The 22,505-nt window shown below is 37.7% G+C and overlaps 1 protein-coding gene across 7 annotated transcripts in view; it reads right to left on the bottom strand.

The window, feature by feature from the left end:
* The window catches only part of LOC135112833 (proton myo-inositol cotransporter-like), a 65,299-nt gene that overhangs the window by 24,673 nt on the left and 18,121 nt on the right, over positions 1-22,505 (bottom strand). For all 7 annotated transcript variants that reach the window (XM_064027689.1, XM_064027688.1, XM_064027690.1 and 4 more), the window contains 2 exons: positions 16,855-17,011; positions 13,658-13,753 (listed from right to left, as the gene is read on the bottom strand). In XM_064027689.1, the coding sequence (XP_063883759.1) occupies positions 13,658-13,753; positions 16,855-17,011 (253 nt within the window). The remainder of the gene's footprint in view (positions 1-13,657; positions 13,754-16,854; positions 17,012-22,505) is intronic.

The raw sequence follows: 22,505 nt of genomic DNA on the forward strand, positions 1-22,505 counted from the left end.
TTCTATCTGATCGCCAGTATGGGTTCCGTCAAGGCCGCTCTACTGGTGATCTTCTGGCTTTCCTTACTGAGTCTTGGTCATCCTCTTTTAGAGATTTTGGTGAAACTTTTGCTGTTGCCTTGGACATATCAAAAGCTTTTGATAGAGTCTGGCACAAAGCTTTGATTTCCAAACTACCCTCCTACGGTTTCTATCCTTCTCTCTGTAACTTCATCTCAAGTTTCCTTTCTGACCGTTCTATTGCTGCTGTGGTAGACAGTCACTGTTCTTCTCCTAAATCTATTAACAGTGGTGTTCCTCAGGGTTCTGTCCTGTCACCCACTCTCTTCTTATTATTCATTAATGATCTTCTAAACCAAACTTCTTGTCCTATCCACTCCTACGCTGATGATACCACCCTGCACTTTTCCACGTCTTTTCATAGACCTCCAACCCTTCAGGAGGTAAACATATCATGCAGGGAAGCCACAGAAAGCCTGACTTCTGATCTTTCTAAAATTTCTGATTGGGGCAGAGCAAACTTGGTATTGTTCAATGCCTCAAAAACTCAATTCCTCCATCTAACAACTCAACACAACCTTCCAGACAACTATCCCCTCTTCTTCAATGACACTCAACTGTCCCCCTCTTCTACACTGAACATCCTCGGTCTGTCCTTTACTTATAATCTGAACTGGAAACTTCACATCTCATCTCTAGCTAAAACAGCTTCTATGAAGTTAGGTGTTCTGAGACGTCTCCGCCAGTTTTTCTCACCCCCCCACCTGCTAACTCTGTACAAGAGCCTTATCCATCCATGTATGGAGTATGCTTCACATGTCTGGGGGGGTTCCACTCATACTGCTCTTCTAGACAGGGTGGAATCAAAAGCTTTTCGTCTCATCAACTCCACTCCTCTGATTGACTGTCTTCAGCCTCTCTCTCACCGCCGCAGTGTTGCATATCTAGCTGTCTTCTACCGCTATTTTCATGCTAACTGCTCTTCTGATCTTGCTAACTGCATGCCTCCCCTCCTTCCGCGGCCTCGCTGCACAAGACTTTCTTCTTTCTCTCACCCCTATTCTGTCCACCTCTCTAACGCAAGAGTTAACCAGTATTCTCAATCATTCATCCCTTTCTCTGGTAAACTCTGGAACTCCCTGCCTGCTTCTGTATTTCCACCTTCCTATGACTTGAATTCCTTCAAGAGGGAGGTTTCAAGACACTTATCCACCAATTTTTGACCACTGCCTTGACCCTTTTACGGGACTGGCATTTCAGTGGGCATTTTTTTTATTGATTTTTGTTGCCCTTGGCCAGTGTCCTTCTTACATAAAAAAAAAAAAAAAAGAAAGGTTATAGCACATGGAGGAGAAACAGAAAAGGAAAGGGAAGAGGAAGTGATGATATTGGTAAAAGAGAACACAGTAAAATCCCTCTTATCCGGCATCAACGGGACCGCGGACATGCCAGATGCTTGAATATTGCCGGATACTTGAATAGAAGTGAAATTATGTCCACAATCACCACCCTACACTCACGCATCTTACCATAACAAAGATCAGCTGATCTTAATCAGTAGCTGATCTGATCAGCTGCTTAAGTGTAAGCACAACACGCTTCCCCCTTTCTACAACTTTAGGCATGATGAAGGCGTCAGGCGATAAACAGTGCACACGCGGGACTGAGTCACTGAGTAAACACAGTGCAGTGGGCCACAGGTGGCGCGAAGCAGTGCGCTCTGGTGGCGAGGGGACAAAGTATGCCTCACGCGGGAATTTTAATCGATTTTATGAGTACACATTGATTTTTTATTGATTTTAAGGCTCAGGGAAAAATGTGCCGGATACTTGAATGCCGGATGAGAGGGATTTTACTGTATTGTTGTTGAAGAAGTGGAATATGGTGATGGAATGGCAGAAACTTTGAGTGTAGTGATTAAGATCAAAGGAAGTGAAAAAAGAAAAGTTACTGTGATGTACATACCACCAAAAACTAATGCATGGGAGACCAATAGATATAAAACTATGCAACCAGAAACAAGAAATAGCAAAGAGGAAATGATAAGCAAAAGTAACAAAGTGCTCTTAATAGGCAACTTCAACACTAAAGGAATTAACCAGGAGGAGATGGAAGTAAAAGAAAATGTTGGGTCATGGAGCAAAGAACTTATGCATACCATGATGGTGAATACAATAAGACAATGGGTGAATGAGCTTACAAGATGCAGAGAAGAACCATCACAGTTGGACTTAGTGTTTACAAAAACCCCAGAAAGTAGACCAATTATACATTGTCTGAGTCCAATGGGAAGGAGTGATCATGTGACAATAGAAATAGTACTACAGGAGGAAACAGTGTTGCACAGGAATTAACAATTTAGAAAAGGGAGACAACTATGCTAAGGCAAACTTTCATGAGGTTAATAAATTTTATGGAAAAATTAACTGGAAAGAGTTATTTGAAGGTAAAGTAGTGCAAGAAAAATATGAGATATTTTTGAGCAAATATAGAGAGGGGATGCAACAGTTTGTGCCAAGTTATAAAGTGAAAACTGGGAAACATGAATGGTATAATTCCAGGTGTGTAGAAGCAAAAAAGAAAAAGGACAGGACATGCAGGAAAATTATGAAAAAACTGAACACAAATACTAAAGAAGAATACAGAAAGGTAAGGAATGAATATGATATAATAAGAGAAGAAAGTGACATAGTAAAAAAAATGCAAGGAAGAGCCCAAACTCTTCTACAGATACATAAATGGAAAAAAGGAAACATAAGGATGACATAAACAAATTAAGAAGAGAAGGAAGAATTTATGAAACTACTGAGGAGATGAGTGAACTAATGAATGAAAGTTTTCAATATGTGTATACAAAGGAAACTGATTTTGTGGCACCAAAAATGGTATCACAGAATGAGGGAACACAGGAGATACAAGTAAACAAGAAATTAAGGAACTGCTGGAAGAGCTGGATGTTAGAAAAGCTATGGGACCAAATTTGAAAAGAATGCATAGAACAAATGGAGAAACCCATACAGGATATAATTAACAGCTCATTGAGAGAAAGAAAAGTAGCAAGGGAATGGAAAAGAGCTAACATAGTGCCAATATACAAAGGGGGAAATAAAATTGAACCAAATTACAGACCAGTGTCACTAACAAGCATTGTAAGCAAGTTTTGTGAAATAGTAATTAAAGACAGATGGATGTAATATTTAGAAGATAAAAAGATAATTACAGAAAAGCAAATTGGATTCAGAAAAGGGAGATCCTGTGTAACAAATCTACTGAGCTTCTATACGAGAGTAATAGATGGAGTACAAGAGAGGGATGGATGGGTTGATGTGGTATACCTGGATCTCAAAAAAGCATTTGATAAAGTTCCCCACAAAAGTCTCATGTGGAAGTTGGAGAATGAAGGAGGACTAAAGAGAGCAACATTGAGATTGATGGATGATTATTTACAAAGAAGGGAAATAAGAACAATAATCAGAGACACTAATTCAAGTTGGCATGAAGTGACAAGTGGGGTATTACAAGTATTTGTGTTGGCACCTATTATGTTTCAAAAATATATAAATGATATGACAGAGGATCTAAATAGTTGTATAAACCTTTTTGCTGATGATGCAAAAATAATGAAAATAATAAAAGATGAAAATGACTACAATGAGTTACAAAAGGATACATGCATGGAGCCAAAGATGGAAACTAGAATTTAATGCCAGAAAATGCCACATGCTGGAAACAGAAGTAAAAAGAGACCTTCGTGGAATTACAAAATGGGAGGAGAAATAATAATGAAAAGTAATCGAGAAAAAATTTGGGAGTAATGATATTTGTGTTGGCACCTATTATGTTTCAAAAATATATAAATGATATGACAGAGGGTATTGCAAGTATTTGTGTTGGCACCTATTATGTTTCAAAAATATATAAATGATATGACAGAGGATCTAAATAGTTGTATAAACCTTTTTGCTGATGATGCAAAAATAATGAAAATAATAAAAGATGAAAATGACTACAATGAGTTACAAAAGGATACATGCATGGAGCCAAAGATGGAAACTAGAATTTAATGCCAGAAAATGCCACATGCTGGAAACAGAAGTAAAAAGAGACCTTCGTGGAATTACAAAATGGGAAGAGAAATAATAATGAAAAGTAGTCGAGAAAAAATTTGGGAGTAATGATACATGACACACTATCACCTGAAAGGCACATAAATGGAATATTCGGCTCTACATACAGCTTGTTAACAAATATTAGGGTGCCATTTAACTATTTAGATCAAGAAATTATGAAGAAAATTAAAACAGGCATGATACAACCTAACTTGGAATACGCAGCAGTAGTTTGGGCTCCACGTAGAAAAAAAGATATACAAAAACTGGAAAGAATACAGAGGATAGTGACAAAGATAGTACCAGAATTGAAAGACTTAAGCTATGAAGAAAGACTTGAGGAGATGGGATTACCAACACTACAAGAGAGAAGAGAAAGAAGAGACCTGATAGCAATGTACAAATCAGTAAACAATATAGAAAGAATAGACAGAAATGACTTGGTACCACAGATGGAGGAAGGAGAGAGATGGACGAGGGGGGCATGGGAAGAAAATGAAGAAGAGTGGATGTTCAAGTGACATCAAGAAATACAGCTTCCCATATTGAACTATTTAAATCTGGAATGATTTGAAGGAAGAGATGGTTGTGGCAAAAAGTGTATGCATGTTTAAAGAGAAACTGGATAAATATAATTATGGAGACCAGGCAAAATGAGCTTTGGCTCGTGCCCTGTACAATACAACCAGGTAAATACAACTAGGTAAATACACACACACACACACACACACACACACACACACACACACACACACACACACACACACACATTCCAAACTAACAGAAGTAGAAGATTGCAAAGATATATACATTAAGAAAAGCAGAAATGAAGAACAGAAAAAAATGAAAGAAATGTATGAAAAGGCTAAAGAGAAAAATAAATCAAGAACAGAAAAAGAAAAGATTAAATTTTTTTGGAGAGTTTTGGGAAGGAGGGTGAAGAAATGGTGCATAAACGAAAAGGAATAAATGAAAATAAAATGAAAATGAAGGCATGAATTTGATGTATACCAACAAAGACAGACTGTTACTCAGAACAATGGAATTAATTATAAGACTATTTAAAAGAAAAGAATCCAAAGGTGGTGTGTTTAACGGAAACAAAGCTAAATGAAAAAAAATCAGATTGTCATTAACAATAACTACAATATATGGAGAAGAGACAAGATTGGTAAAGGAGGGGAGGTGTATTAATAATGACAAGAAATGAGGTGAAGACAAAAATAGTGAAATATGGGAAAGGAAAAGCAGAAATAGTGCGTGTTAACTTGAAGGATAATAATGGAGAAATATTGGTGGTAATAACAACCTATGTAGCACCCAAAACAAATTCTTGAAGCAAGGAAGACTGTGAGGAAATAATAGAAGATACCATCCAGTGTTTGACTACATTAATCAAAAGTAACAAAAGAGTATTATATGTTGGTAACTTCAACTGCAAAGAAATAAATTGGGAAATATTCAAAGCAGGAGGAAATGAGATTGCATGGGGAGAAAGATTTCTGAACTATGGAAAAGCTCTGGAAAAGACAATGATGCAATGGGTAACGGAAAATACAAGATATGGGGGAGATAACAAAACAAGACTTGACCTAATATTAACGAAAGGAAATGACCTAAATAAAGAATTAAGATATGTGTGCCCCATGGGAAAAAGTGACCATGTAGTGATAGAAATAGAGATTGATAATGTCAGTGAAGAGGATGAATCATACAAAGAAAACAGGAGAGACTATGGGAAAGTGAATATAGATGATCTTAAGAGATTCTATGAAGAAATGTACTGGGGAAAGCTGTAAAGAGCAAATGATGTGAAAGATATGTGTAGGAGTACATAGATACACCATTAGAAGTTCGAGGTAGGTTCCAGTAATGCGGTTTACACCTCGTTGGGTACTGCCACGGTCTCGGTCATTCGACTGACTGGACGCCTACCTAAAACACCACACACTCACGCCTGCAATGGTTTTCCTTTATTGTGATTTAAGCACCACCTGGAGTTTGGGAAAGCACTTTGTATTATGATAGTATTATGATTATGATGTATTGTGATTATGATATATTTATTTAGTATTAACTTTGATGAACATGTAAGTGTATGTGATTACAGTTAAAAGTATTTTGGGTGATCTTGTTAAGTACTTATTGTGAATGTACCTTGTTGGTGATATTTGATAGAAACATGATTTTCTATGGAGTTGGATTAGTATAACATTTCCAGACCATGTTTATATTATAACTTGTGATGTGTCCGCTAAATTCGTGTAGGATTTCGTATTCACTTAATTGGTTGTTGGCAGGCCTCTGTTGTATACTTGCTGTGACCGTGTCTGGGGAATCTAACTGCGCCTGTGAACAGCACCCGCAAATAAACTCACGGCACCTGTCTGGAAGTTTCTGTACCAATCCCCGCTCTCCAAGTGGTGACCCCGGAGTGACCAGACGTGACGTGATCATCGTGGAGCAGGGACGGCCTACGGACTGTGGTGATTGGTGGCAGACTATAACTACACAGTGACTATATGCTGGTCGTCCAGGTACTTCATTATTTTACTTTTGTCCTGTTTGGAATCTATGCCCTTGGAACTATGCCGAACCAGGACAAGGATTCGCTACTTACATCTAGTGCGTCGCAGGATAGTGTTTCTTCCGTGACCACAGGTGTTGCCGTCAAACCACCACCCTTTGATGAGACTTCAGTAACACGCTGGTTTACAATAATTGAATCACAGTTTGTTCTTGCCAAGATCACTGTTTCAAGTACTAAATTTCACCATATATTATCAAATTTGCCACTTAGAGTAATCAATCAACTGAGTGATGAAGTCATCAATTCTTCAGACTATGGTGAATTAAAGCAATCTTTGATATCTCTTTTCACCAGGTCAAAACCTTAACTTTTTGACTCTCGTTAATCAAAATAACATAATGTGTGACAGACCTTCCACGTATTTGAGAGAGTTGCGTAAAATAGCTGCTCAACTAGGGGTGGATGATTCCCTTATAAAGTTGAAATTTTTGAAAGCATTTCCTAGTAGCATCAGACCTCTCCTAGTGACATATGAGGAAAGCTCTACACTAGAGGAACTGGCTCGTGTAGCTGAGACATTGTTGGCCTATGGCTCAAGTAATGTGAGTGTAAACAACAGCGCTAATGTTTCCATGGTGGAAGGCCTGCGAGCCGGAACAGAGATAATGGTAATAGAGGCCCAAATTTCACTTCAGCTTGTCAGGATAATGTATTTTCTAGAACTTGTGTTCCCATTGGAGTGCGCGCCTTTCATGAAGGTCAGCGTCCTCAGGTGTGCAGGTACCATCTGTATTATGGTAACAGGGCAAAATCATGTAAACGATGGTGTATACTTTCTTCTACAGCTTCTAATATTTTGCCAGATTCTCGCCCTAATTCTCGTTCTTCTTCCCCCGCTCGCGTATTCCACCAGGCGGGAAACTAGTAGGGCAGTCTGTAGAAATATCAGTTGCAACCGTCGGACTGCCACTTAGAGTAAGTGCCACAATCGGTTGCAAGAATTACCAATTTTTGATAGATACTGGTTCATCACTTTCGCTGCTTCCTAATGAATCAGAACTTACTCCATTCCTCAGGCCAACTGCTGTTTCTCTTACTAATGCTTCAGGTAAACCCATACATTGTTATGGTGAAGTCGATGTAGACCTTGGGATACAATGTATTAGGCGTTCTTTCCCTTGGTCTTTCGTCATTGCTGACGTTATACATCCAATTTTGGGAACCGATTTTCTTGCAGCTAACTCACTAATAGTAGACTGTAAAAACCAGTCGTTAATAGACTCCTCTACCCAATGTAAGATTCCTCTTGAAGTTTCTTATTCTCCTATTTCTTCATATTTGGTTAATTATAATGGGGTAGACTCAAAAGCTGTTGAACTCCTTTCTCAGTTTCCGGTTCTCACTTCACCTTTGCAGTTGTCAGCTACTACACCTCCTGTGGAAACTATACACCATCGTATTGATACAGGTGACTCACCTCCTATACATTTCAAAGCAAGACCTTTGACAGGTGAGAAGCTCAAAGCGGCTAAAGATGAATTTCAGTTTTTGCTTAATGCCGGAATCATTCGGCGCTCTAACGCTCCTTGGGCGTCTCCTCTGCACCTCGTGCCTAAGAAGGAGCCTGGTGCTTGGAGACCTTGTGGTGACTATCGCGGACTCAATAACGTAACTGTGAATGATAAATATCCCATACCACATTTGCGCTGTCTCAGCATGTCACTTAAGGGTAAGACCATATTTTCAAAGATCGATTTACAGCGTGCATACTTACAGATCCCTGTGGCCAAAGATGATGTACCTAAGACTGCAGTATGCACACCGTTTGGTCTGTTTGAATTTTTGTATATGCGCTTTGGTCTAAAAAACGCAGGTTCCACTTTTCAGCACTTCATTGACACCATATTGGTTAATGTTAAGAACACTTTCACCTACTTGGATGACATCTTAGTAGCTAGTACAACTCTTGAAGAACACATTGCTGATGTTAAGACTGTTCTTTCTACTTTAGCAAAACACAACTTCAGACTATCTATAGATAAATGTGAATTTTTCAAGTCCTTGCTCACCTTCCTTGGCTATGAGATCAGTGCTCATGGAATTAGACCACCTCAAAACCGCGTCACTGCAATTTCAGAGTTTCCTTTACCTCAAACTTCAACTGCATTGCGCCGTTTTATGGGGATGCTAAATTTCTTTAGACCAATGATCCCTAATTTTGCCGATGTTGCTTATTCATTGACAGAACTCTTACGGCATAATCCATCTTCTAAATCTCTCTCATGGACAGATGTTGCAAGGGACTCCTTCAACAATTTGAAGCAAGCCCTAGTCACTTGTCCTACCCTCGCCTATCCCTCACAGAAGGCAACTGATTACCAGCTTGTGACTGACAGCTCGAGCTTCGCAGTTGGCGCAGCTCTGTACCATATTATAGATGACACGCCTACGCCTCTAGGATTTTATTCCAAAAAGCTCTCTGACACTCAGAAAACCTATTCCACCTATGACAGAGAACTCTTAGCTTCTTATTTGGCTGTCATTCACTTTAAAACACTCATTGATGGCCACTCGGTCACCTTGTTCTGCCTTTCATTCTAAGTCAGTTGCAAAATCTGATAGGCAACAACGGCAACTTTCTTTAATCTCTGAATATGTATCATCAGTAGTATACATCCGTGGGGACAACAATGTTGTTGCCGATTGTTTATCAAGACCATCATGTGCAATTTCAGTTGATTCTTTCAACTTGTGTGGCATAGCTCGTTCACAGGAAGGTGACACCAAGGTCGGTTTGTACAAGGAGAGATTATCCAATTATACCTTACCCTCTAATCTTGCTCTATGGTGCGACACATCTACCAACGCACCAAGACCGTTTGTTCCTTCTTCTCTTAGGATAAATGTCATTCATTCATTACACGATCTATCTCATCCTGGTATTAAAGCCACTGCTAAAATAATTAAACAACGTTATTTCTGGTCTTGTATGGACAAAGATATAAAGGAGTTTGTAACGAATTGTCTTAAATGTCAACAAGCTAAAACACACAGACACACAATATCACCAGTTTCTCCTATTTCTACTCCTACTGATCGCTTCCAGACTGTTCATATAGATATTGTTGGACCATTGCCTCCTGCTACTCTTCCTAACTACCCATACCCTCTCCCATACAGTTACCTTCTCACTTGCATTGACAGAGCGACAAGATGGACAGAAGCTATACCTGTAATAGACACCACCGCGAGCTCCGTCACTATCACATTCGTGGCTGGTTGGATTTCTCGTTTTGGAGTACCGCTACAGGTAGTGACAGACAGAGGTGCTCAATTTGAAAGTGAGTTGTTTTCCGAGCTTTCCTCAATTATTGGCTTCCATCACATGCGAACAACTGCTTATTATCCTCAAGCGAACGGTATCATTGAACGCCATCACCGCTCCCTAAAATCAGCGATACGTGCTAGACAAGAGAACTGGTTTTATGCTTTTGCCCATAGTCTTACTTGGATATCGCTTGACACCTAATATGACCAGTTACTCGCCATTCACTGCTGTCACAGGAACTCATATGTTGTGTCCTTCTGCAATTATCACTAAAGACTCGCCAATATCAACAAACAAAGATACTATACACCGCTTGATTAAAGAAATGCAGGCCATTGATTTTTATAACTTTTCATCAGGTGAATGTCACTCCTCATCTAAACCATATGTTCCTAACGTTCTGTTTTCATGTTCAAAGCTCTGGGTGTGGATTGACATAGTTCGCAAAAGTTTAGAAGCTCCTTATTCGGGACCTTATAAAGTAATACAACGTGACCCGAAATATTTCATCCTCAGACTACCTCAGGGTGACACGTCTGTATCTATTGACCGTTTGAAGCCAGCTTATATACCAATCACCAGACAAGCACCATCTAATGATAGAGATGACCTGACTACGCCTACCTTAGACTCTAATTCATCTCCTTTGCCTGATATCTCTGCTTCTACACCTTCCCCTTCTGCTCATTTCCAGTCTGATCTTCCTCGCCATACCATACCTAACTTCCCTCGTACAACTCGTTCAGGGAGGACAGTGTATTTCAATCAACACCCTCACTATTTATATTACTAGGTGAACTCCGTTCTTGAGGGGGGAGTATTGTAGGAGTACATAGATACACCATTAGAAGTTCGAGGTAGGTTCCAGTAATGCGGTTTACACCTCGTTGGGTACTGCCACAGTCTCAGTCATTCGGCTGACTGGACGCCTACCTAAAACACCACACACTCACACCTGCAATGGTTTTCCTTTATTGTGATTTAAGCACCACCTGGAGTTTGGGTAAGCACTTTGTATTATGATAGTATTGTGATTATGATGTATTGTGATTATGATATATTTATTTAGTATTAACTTTGATGAACATGTAAGTGTATGTGATTACAGTTAAAAGTATTTGGGTGATCTTGTTAAGTACTTATTGTGAATGTACCTTGTTGGTGATATTTGATAGAAACATGATTTTCTATGGAGTTGGATTAGTATAACATTTCCAGACCATGTTTATATTATAACTTGTGATGTGTCCGCTAAATTTGTGTAGGATTTCGTATTCACTTAATTGGTTGTTGGCAGGCCTCTGTTGTATACTTGCTGTGACCGTGTCTGGGGAATCTAACTGCGCCTGTGAACAGCGCCCGCAAATACACTCACGGCACCTTGCTGTGACCGTGTCTGAGGAATCTAACTGCGCCTGTGAACAGCGCCCACAAATAAACTCATGGCACCTGTCTGGAAGTTTCTGTACCGATCCCCGCTCTACATAAGTATGACATTTTTATGGAACTATATGATAGAGGAGTGAATAAATATGTCCCACTATATAAACCTAAAGAAAAAAGGAAGACAGGAGTGGTTCAATGCAAGATGTGCAAGAGCAAAGAAAAAAAGACAAAGCATGGAAAAGAATGAAAAGAAATAAAAACCAAAAAATAAAAAAGACTAAGATAGCAAGGAAATAAAATAAAGAAAATAAATAAAAGAAAGAGGAAGAGAAAGGATATGAAAAAAATATAGTTGAAAAGTGCAAGGACAAACCAAAACTGTTCTTAAGATTCATAAATGGAAAAATTAAACTAAAAGAAAAACAAGAAAGGTTGAAGGATGGTAATGAAACATATGAAGACCCAAAAGACATGAGTGAATTGCTTAACAAAAAGTTTCATCAAGTTTTCACAGAAGAATCAGAATTTAAAGAAAAAGATGAGAAGACAAAAATACTTATGTAGGAAATTAAAGTAATCAAAGAAAAGTCTGTAAAAATGATGGAGGAATTGAAAGAGAGAAAAGCAACAGGACCAGATGGAGAATCAGGTTTCATTTTAAGAGTGCAGGAAACAGTTAATTGAACCAGTATATGAAATCATAAAGTGCTCATTATCAAATGAAAGAGGGTGTAAAGAATGGAAGAGAGCAGACATAGTGCCAATTTACAAAAGTGGAAAGAAAGAACCACTAAACTATAGACCAGTATCAATGACCAGCATAATATGTAAGATCTGTGAAAAAGTGATAAAGAAGCACTGGACAAAATTTCTAGAAAAATATATGATATCAGAAAAACAGTATGGCTTTAGACAAAAGTGATGATGTGTAACAAATTTGATGAGTTTCTTTTCAAGAGTGACTGATGTAACACAGGAGAGGGATGGATGGGTATACTGTGTGTATTTAGAAAAAAAAAAAAAAAGCTTTTGACAAAGTTTCCCACAACAGGCTACTATGGAAGCTACAAAATTTAGGAGGATTAAATGGAAGAATAATAAACTGGATGGAAAGCTACTTAAAGGGAAGAGAAATGAGAACGGCAGTAAAAGATATAAAAATCGAAATGGAGAAAAGTAGATAGTGGAGTACCACAAGGATGAGTGCTGGCACCAATACTTTTCCTGATCTACATAAAAGATATGCCTGAAGGAGTAGAGTTACATGAATTTGTTTGCAGATGATGCACAATTACAAAGACATATAAGAAACAACAATGACTGTGAAATTCAAGAGGATTTGCAGTAAGAAATGGGAGATGCAATTTAATGTGAAAAAAATATCATGCAATGAAAATGGGAAAAAAGTTAAAAAGAGACCAAAATGCACATATAAAATGGAAAATGAAGAAATAATAAAAGTAAAATAAGAGAAAGATCTGGGAGTGACAATACACAGGATAGTCAACAGTTGGAGAAGCACGTAAAAAGGATATTCAGAGACACATGTAAAGTGGTGAGAAATATTGGAGCAGCATTCCACTACATGGATAAAACTATGATGAGAAAGATAATTACCACTATGATTAGACCAAAGCTGGAATATGGTGAATCAGTGTGGTCTCACCACAAGAAGAAATGTGAAAAAAACTAGAAAGGATACAAAGGATGGTAACAAAGACAGTTCCAGAACTGGAAGAATTAACATGTGAAGACAGGTTAAAGCAAATTAATCAGCCAACATTGAAACAAAGAAGAGAAAGGGGAGACTTAATACCGATATATAAATTGTGGAATGGAGTGGAAGAAATTGATAATGAGAAACTACTGCTAAGAGAAGAAAGAAACACCAGATTCACATGAGGACACAGCAAAAAAATAAGAAAAGGAAGATGCTTAAGTAACATAAAGAAATACAGTTTCCCAGAGAAATATAGAAGTTTGGAACAAGCTAAGTGAGGAGTGTGCACAACTTTAAGGAAAAACTGGAAAAGTATAGATATGGAGACAGGATCACACGAGCATAGTTCAGGCCCTGTAAATTACAACTAAGTATATACAACTAGATAAATCCATGTGTGCACACACACACACACACACACACACACACACACACACACACACACACACACTACAATTTTCTTTCCATAACTTTGTCGAAACATAATCAAATTTTTTCCACAAAACATCCTTGTAAAATACAGGTGCATCTTATGCAGAGGTGTGTCTAATACAGCAGAAAATACAGTAAATAAGCACATGTACCTTCCTCGTGATATCAACCATCGTGGACTCTCAGGCATGAAGGCAGAGCCAATCAGTTGGAGCAGGGCAGGTAACCCAGCAAGACCCAACATGTACCTGTGTGAAAAACAATTATTTTGACATCACTTTTAAGATATCTATAAATACTTATGATGAAAAGTTTCATCTGAAAAACATACATGTAATATTTTAAAGCAGAAATAAATAATAGTATTTATATACAAGGGATGAAAAAAATATGGGTTTTTCATGTTACTCACTGTGCATCCTCAAAAATATCTATCTATATGCCAGGCTGGCAATCCCACAGACAGTCCCAGACAAGGCACCACACATTCACACTCTTAGCACCATCAGCCCCAGTGAAAAGAGAGTCTTGTGGACCACTGCACTACACCCAAAGAGTCCAGGCATAGCACAGCTGGCAACACATATCCATAGCAAGGCCTGGCAGCATACACAGATTTACCCCTGCCTCTTTAAAGTGAAATTGTTCCTTACCCTGCACATGCTCCAATCCTAGGACCACAGCAGATGCACAGTACTTCCTATGGAATGCCTGCATCTTAAGTAGGTCCATATGCCAAGTGCACTTGTATCTCCTCCCAGGAGGTGATGAGGGTGCATCATTTTCATGCACTCATCACTGTTGTTTTCACTCAAACGTTTGCTAAAAACTCTATCTTGGACGATTCTGGGCTTGTTCCTCCCTCTCCTCCACCCTCTGACTACTTCATGCCACCTATTAAAATTCTTCGCAGAGATGTTTTCTATGCCCTCACTGGCCTAAACCCTCGAAAGGCTTACGGACCTGATGGGGCCCCTCCTATTGTTCTCCGAAACTGTGCCTCTGTGCTTGCACCTTGCCTAGTCAAACTCTTTCAGCTCTGTCTGTCAACATCTACCTTTCCTTCTTGCTGGAAGTTTACCTACATTCAACCTGCTCCTAAAAAGGGTGACCGTTCTAATCCCTCAAACTACCGTCCTATTGCTTTAATTTCCTGCCTATCTAAAGTTTTTTAATCTATCCTCAACAGGAAGATTCTTAAACATCTATCACTTCACAACCTTCTATCTGATCGCAAGTATGGGTTCCATCAAGGCTGCTCTACTGGTGATCTGGCTTTCCTTACTGAGTCTTGGTCATCCTCTTTTAGAGATTTTGGTGAAACTTTTGCTGTTGCCTTGGGCATATCAAAAGCTTTTGATAGTCTGGCACAAAGTTTTGATTTCTAAACTACCCTCCTACAGCTTCTATCCTTCTCTCTGTAACTTCATCTCAAGTTTCCTTTTTGACCATTCTATTGCTGCTGTGGTCACTGTTCTTCTCCTAAATCTATTAACAGTGGTGTTCCTCAGGGTTCTGTCCTGTCACCCACTCTCTTCTTATTATTCATTAATGATCTTCTAAACCAAACTTCTTGTCCTATCCACTCCTACGCTGATGATACCACCCTAGACTTTTCCACATCTTTTCATAGATGTCCAACCCTTCAGGAGGTAAACATTTCATGCAGGGAAGCCACAGAACACTTGACTTCTGATCTTTCTAAAATTTATGATTGGGGCAGAGCAAACTTGGTATTGTTCAATGCCTCAAAAACTCAATTCCTCCATCTATCAACTTGACACAACCTTCCAGACAACTATCCCCTCTTCTTCAATGACACTCAACTGTCCCCCTCTTCTACACTGAACATCCTCGGTCTGTCCTTTACTTATAATCTGAACTGAAAACTTCACATCTAATCTCTAGCTAAAACAGCTTCTATGAAGTTAGGCATTCTGAGACGTTTCCGCCAGTTTTTCTCATCCCCCAGCTGCTAACTCTGTACAAGGGCCTTATCCGTCCATGTATGGAGTATGCTTCACATGTCTGGGGGGTTTCCATTCATACAGCTCTTCTAGACAGGGTGGAATCAAAAACTTTTTATCTCATCAACTCCTCTCCTCTAACTGACTGTCTTCAGCCTCTCTCTCACCGCCGCAATGTTGCATATCTAGCTGTCTTCTACCGCTATTTTCATGCTAACTGCTCTTCTGATCTTGCTAACTGCATGCCTCCCCTCCTTCCGCAGCCTCGCTGCACGAGACTTTCTTCTTTCTCTCACCCCTATTCTGTCCACCTCTCTAACGCAGGAGTTAACCAGTATTCTCATTCATTCATCCCTTTCTCTGGTAAACTCTGGAACTCCCTGCCTGCTTCTGTATTTCCACCTTCCTATGACTTGAATTCCTTCAAGAGGGAGGTTTCAAGACACTTATTCATCAATTTTTGACCACTGCTTTGACCCTTTTGTGGGACTGGCATTTTAGTGGGCATTTTTTTTTTATTGGATTTTTGTTGCCCTTGGCCAGTGTCCTTCCTACATAAAAAAAAAAAAAGAAACTTATCCTTTAATTTTTGATGACTGCTTATGACTTTGTTTGGGAGCCAACATCTCAGTGGGTCTTTTTTCAATTATTGATTTTATTCCCTTTGGCTGGTGCCCCTCCTACATGAAAAAAATAAATAAAAATAAAATAATTGAGCTTATAAGTTGTAATGTAGTATTGAAATCAATTATTCATGATTAAATAGGAGGAGGAACAATGGTAGAATGGTTAGGTTTATTATTTTGATACATGCACATGTTGTTTGCTTAGTACTGAATGAGATTGTGTTGTATTCTATATGTGCTTTTCTTATTGAATTTTAAATGAATCAATGTGATTCCAGTATCATAATTATATGTTGCTTTTAACTGAATATGGTTGGTGTAAATTGCTGCAGCACAACTTCATGTTTCTTTATTGAGTGTTAATTGTGTAAATTGGCACAGCACAGACATTATGCATATTTTCCTGTACGAAGAACGAAGATTTTATTGATGATTGAAATTACATTGTGTATCTTGTGTAAAAAAATTACAATAATTCTTGAATAATGATTGAAGATCATCACTGGGAAAGAAAAAGTAAGACTGTGTAACAGTTATTACTTTGCAGGCAACGTATCCAGTAGCTTGAGGAATTGTGCAACATCTCGGTCACAACAAAACAACTTTGGGATCAGCAAGTCTAAGTTATACTGTTAAGCTAGATTCTACTGGGTAACCAAACTTAACCTAACCTAATCCACCACAAAAATAGGTAGGGAATCTTATTTCTGTCTGATCCATAATAACATGCAATATCAGTGCAGCAATAATTCTTACCTCCAGCCCATTGTGACTTCTGAAAATATTCCAGACACAACAGCTGAGATGACCTGGCCACCAGTAATAAAGATGTTGTTGACCACTGTAATTCTGCCTCTCAGCTCCACCGGTGACACCTCACTCAGGTAAACTGGTACAGCCATGGATGCAAACCCTGTCAATTGAGTGTTCACCAAAGATAATGCCTCATGAACATTTTCAACAATGTGTCAGAATTCTTCCTCCATGCTGTAAGACCATATGAACATATTGGGTAATGCAAGAACCCATCCATGTATAAAACATACATATCTATGTCCAGTTATCATTCTTATCCATAAATTTTCCTAATGTTCTTTTAAAGCTCTCCACTGACTCTGCATTACTAATTATCTGATTACCAAGTATGTTGCAGTTATCTACTGCACTGAGAATCAAAACCCTCCTATCTTCCTTTCAAACCAATCTAATTTAATCGACTTTGAATCCTATGCACCTTAACATAATATGGCTAACATGAGTGTGGCTGTCATTATATGCAATCCATCTCACAGAGCAACATGCAATTTCAGCACCACCTACAATATAAAGGCCAAATAGCCCAACAGTGTGATGGTTAGTATGCACAGCTCACAACTAAGAAGTCCCAAGTTGGAATCCTTCATTAGGTGAAGAAAAAATTGTGAAGTTTGTCTCCTTTCACACTATAGCCTCTGTTCATCCAGAAGTGAATAGATATGGGACACAAGCCAAGAAGCTGTGACCTTTCTTTTTATGCAGGAATGAAAGGCTGGCAGACCTATCCTCCTTGGCATGTATGCTAATAAATAAGGCCCTGCCTATAAAAGATACACTTTAACCCTAAAACAGTAGCATTATATTAAGCTGACAGTAGTGGTACCATGACTCCATTTGGAGTCACTGCATAAATAATAAAAAATAAATATATGGAATATCTTTAGTGAGTTACACTGGATCAGATTTGAAAAAAACATTAGCTTTTAGTAAAATGAAAGTAAGAACATACAAATTTATTGTCATATTTAATTTTTCATGATTTATTAAAAAAAATATTGAAAAAAATAATAGCTTTGCTATATAGGGTATAGACAAGAATCCTTTGAAAAGTAAGAAAACGGAATATTCTGTAACTAAATTGGTTGATCTTTTTAGAAAATTATGTATAAATTTACTCTGCATCCCAATCATGATGCTCTGAACAAATGAAAAAGACCAATTTTTTATGTTATTTGTGATAAATAAACAAGTACATAGGTAAAACAGAACATGCATACCCACAAAATGATTTATCACAATAAATTTTCCTTAAATATACCACTGGAAGCATTTATTAGAAGATTATGTATAAATTGTACAGTCTGAATCCCAATTTGGGTTCTCTGAACAAATGAAAATGATGAACATAAAAGAAAATAATAACTATGACACACATCTAGAATGAAGGAACAACTATAGCAAGACTTTATCAAATTGCATTGAACTTATTTACCATGAGTAATATATGAAAGCAGAATCTTGGTTCACAAGTGCCCCACATCACAAACATAATGGTTCACGAACTAGTTTTGTGAAAAAATTTTAGATTTGTTCACTAATGATGCTTTGGGGTACGAATGCACATTACCCATAATCCGTGGAATCTCATGCTCAGTTGTGCATTGGCACATGAACAGCATAAACAGTGTTCGTGAGTGATGTGTTAAAAAACATTAATTTTTTTCCCCTTTTTTTGTGTTATTTTAGCAAAGAAGAAGAAAACTGTTAGATGTCACCACTGGCTCAGCCTTTCTGCCCAAAGAGTCTGGATTATTCTTTCAATTATCATAAATTACATTACATTACCACTAATTAACACATATAAGAGAGGATGGGTTGCTAAAGACGAAAATTCACTATATCCTAAGAGAGAGAGAGAGAGAGAGAGAGAGAGAGAGAGAGAGAGAGAGAGAGAGAGAGAGAGAGAGAGAGAGAGAGAGAGAGAGAGAGAGAGAGAGAGAGAGAGAGTGTATGAACTGGTAACTTCACATCTCATCTCTAGCTAAAACAGGTTCTATGAAGTTAGGCATTCTGAGACATCACCAGTACTTCTCACCCCACCCAGCTGCTAACTCTGTACAAGGGCCTTATCCATCCATGTATGGAGTATGCTTCACATGTCTGGGGGGAGGGGGGGGGGTTCCACTCATACTGCTCTTCTAGACAAGGTGGAATCAAAAGCTTTTCGTCTCATCAACTCCTTTCCTCTAACTGACTGTCTTCAGCCTCTCTCTCACCGCCGCAATGTTGCATATCTAGCTGTCTTCTACCGCTATTTTCAAGCTAACTGCTCTTCTGATCTTGCTAACTGCATGCCTCCCCTCATTCCGCAGCCTCGCTGCACGAGACTTTCTTCTTTCTCTCACCCCTATTCTGTCCACCTCTCTAATGCAAGAGTTAACCAGTATTCTCAATCATTCATCCCTTTCTCTGGTAAACTCTGGAACTCCCTGCTTGCTTCTGTATTTCCACCTTCCTATGACTTGAATTCCTTCAAGAGGGAGGTTTCAAGAAACTTATTCATCAATTTTTGACCACTGCTCTGACCCTTTTATGGGACTGGCATTTCAGTGGGCATATTTTTTTATTGGATTTTTGTTGCCCTTGGCCAGTGTCCTTCCTACATAAAAAAAAAAAAAAAAAGAGAGGGGAGGCAGGTAACAACCTTTTACCCAAAAATTGGTAGCTCTCCCTCTCCTCCTTCACCACCCACCTGTGCCAGCAACTATAAACAATAAAGGTAAATTATAGTACTGTTTTATAATTTAGTGTTATTTGTCTCTATTTAAGGATATGTATTTCAATTTCACTCTATATTCTTCATCACAAAATATCATCTTAAATATGTAAAAAATGAAATGGATTAAATGGATTTATATTCAAATTAATGGAAAAATTTTCTTGGTTCATGAACAGTTTGGTTTGCTAGAATGGATTAAGTCCATGAACTGAGGTTCTATTGTACTAAGGTCCCATATATTACATATACAGGCCTATGAACAAAGTTTTCTTCTACACAGGATCAGAATTATATTTCATAAACAGGCAATGTGACTCCACCTGATATGACAGCCCTTGAATGTAAAAGAATGAGCAATGCCAGCAATGAGCACTGTCCATCCCCTTTAAGATCTGATGACAGACTAAACTGATCCCCAGGACCTTGGAATGATACGTGTGGGTAAAATGGCGAGTTTTTTCAAAATCACGTAATGTATGACTCCAGGTGAAGTCATAGTAATGTTCTACAGTTAGAAATGTTCAGGAGACATGACAGAAGCTGCATAGAAGAGCATCATCTTCAAGACAGGATGGTTATATTCCTATAAAGCTAGGCTCATGCCATTTCAAGAAAGTATAGTAGTATAGTATTCAATAAAAACAGTACCACAGTAACAGTTTCAATGAAAAGACTAAAGGCACTGCAAGATAATTAGATCACACATTAATGTGCAAAGAATGAGCTACACTAACATTACAACAATAGTAATAATAACACTAATAACACTAATAATAATAATAATAATAATAATAATAATAATAATAATAATAATAATAATAATCATAAAAAATAATAATAAAATAATAATAATAATAATAATAATAATAATAATAATAATAATAATAATAATAATAATAATAACAATAATAATAATAATAATAATAATAATTACTATTATTTATATTATTATCATTATTATTGTCATCATTACAACAGAAACTGGGGTGTTCCTGGGGAACCTTAATCAAGGGAGATTATGAAAACAGGACAAATACGTCCTCCTTCGAATACGTGGTTTTAACTCTGCAGATATCAAGTATTAGGGTTCGCTTGCCGATCAGGACATACAAGTCTCGATTCATCTTTCAATCAGCACCTTTGTTCACACTCAAATGGTTACCACTTCTTAGTTGAACCAGGAGAAGGATAATGAAATTAAAGATTTTTCTTACAGCTGGAAAATATTTCATGCAGTAAAATATTTTCCAGTTGTAGGAAAAATCTTTCATTTCATTATCCTTCTCCTGGTTCAACTGAGAAGCGGCAACCATTCAAGTGTAAACAAAGGTGCCGATCAAAAGCTGAAATGGGACTTGTATGTCCTGACCAGCAAGTGAACTCTAATACTTGATATTCTAAGAGTTAAAACCATGTATTCTAAGGAGGACATATTTGTCCTCTTCAGCAGTAAAGGGTTAATGGTACCAAACATTTCAACTTTCCCTAAGTCATCTTCATTAATTCTAAAACAAAACAAAACAGTAATAATTAGTCATAATATAAGGCCAAAGTAAAAAATAAAGGAGTTAAAAAACTAAAATGTAGAAAAATATTAAAAATGTAAAATACATAAAAACTTAGGTGAAAGTTATAAAATGTCTAGTAGGATAGCAAACTGCATGTTACTTAACAATGTTTTTTTTTTGTTTCTAATAAGTACAGATTCTAATGTTCATAAGTCTATGTTATTACATGAATTTATGATCTTAAAATATTCTGCACTAAGTTCAACTTTACAAGAAATACTGTGGTGAGGGGTGGCAAATGAGCAACCAGTCCAACAGGAGCAGCCCAAATGCTCAGTGATGCATGTGTGGAAAGAACTTAAGGTGCTTCCCACGTACCCGACCTGGCAGCACAAGCAGGTATAACAACATACAATCAATGAGCATAGGGATGTCACAACATGATCTTTGAATTTTAAAAAAGAACTAATTTTGAATGAGTTTGGTTGAATTATATACACAAGTTAATTTGTGGATAGGATTTTCAGAGTTGTTAAAGCAACTCTTCCTGAAGATTACATGATATGGTAATGAGAAGAACACCTCCTCCTTGTTAACATGGGAACACTGGTTGGTGGTTTGCATTTATTACACAAAAACATATTTCTAAAAGGTGTTGAAACACAGATCTGTTCATACCTAAAAATACATCTAACGCCTGAGAGGCTAAGTCACTCCAAATTTTGATGGTCTCAGTAAGTGGGATGTTGGTGAACAAGGACTGAGTATCATAACTACATACAAAAAGGGTTCTTGCTAGTTTGAAAGAGAATAAGGTTTTGGTGAATTCATAAGAATTTTTTACTATAAACTTATCTGTAGTAAATTCAAACAGGATCAGCACAAGAAATTTTAACAGTTTGAAAGCCACAATGCTATATGCTGCCATAATCAGATGTAAATGGTCATCTGCCTTGTGAAACTTAGGCAAGCCGTACATCACAGCAGGCTTTAATTTTTTTTTTTTTTTTATGGTATGATACCAAGAAAAACAAGCTTGTTAACTAACCTAATCACTTTATCCTCAAATTTAGTGGTTATAGCTACAAGGTCATCAAATCTAAGTTTCACAAATTTAGTCAAGTCACTAAGGATGATTTCCATCTTTGATGCATAATCATTTCCGTTAAGTAACACTACTCCTCTTTCATTTTTTAATAACAAGCTATATAAACAAACAGATGGGGTAGCAATGGGTTCCCCCTTAGGACCCACTTTTGCAAATGTGTTCCTTTGCAACAATGAAAAATTATGGCTTGAAAGATATTCTATAGAGTTCAAACCTATTATGTAACATAAATATGTAGATGACACTTGTAATTTTT

Source organism: Scylla paramamosain, chromosome 24 (assembly GCF_035594125.1).
Source record: "Scylla paramamosain isolate STU-SP2022 chromosome 24, ASM3559412v1, whole genome shotgun sequence".
NCBI lineage: Eukaryota > Metazoa > Arthropoda > Malacostraca > Decapoda > Portunidae > Scylla > Scylla paramamosain.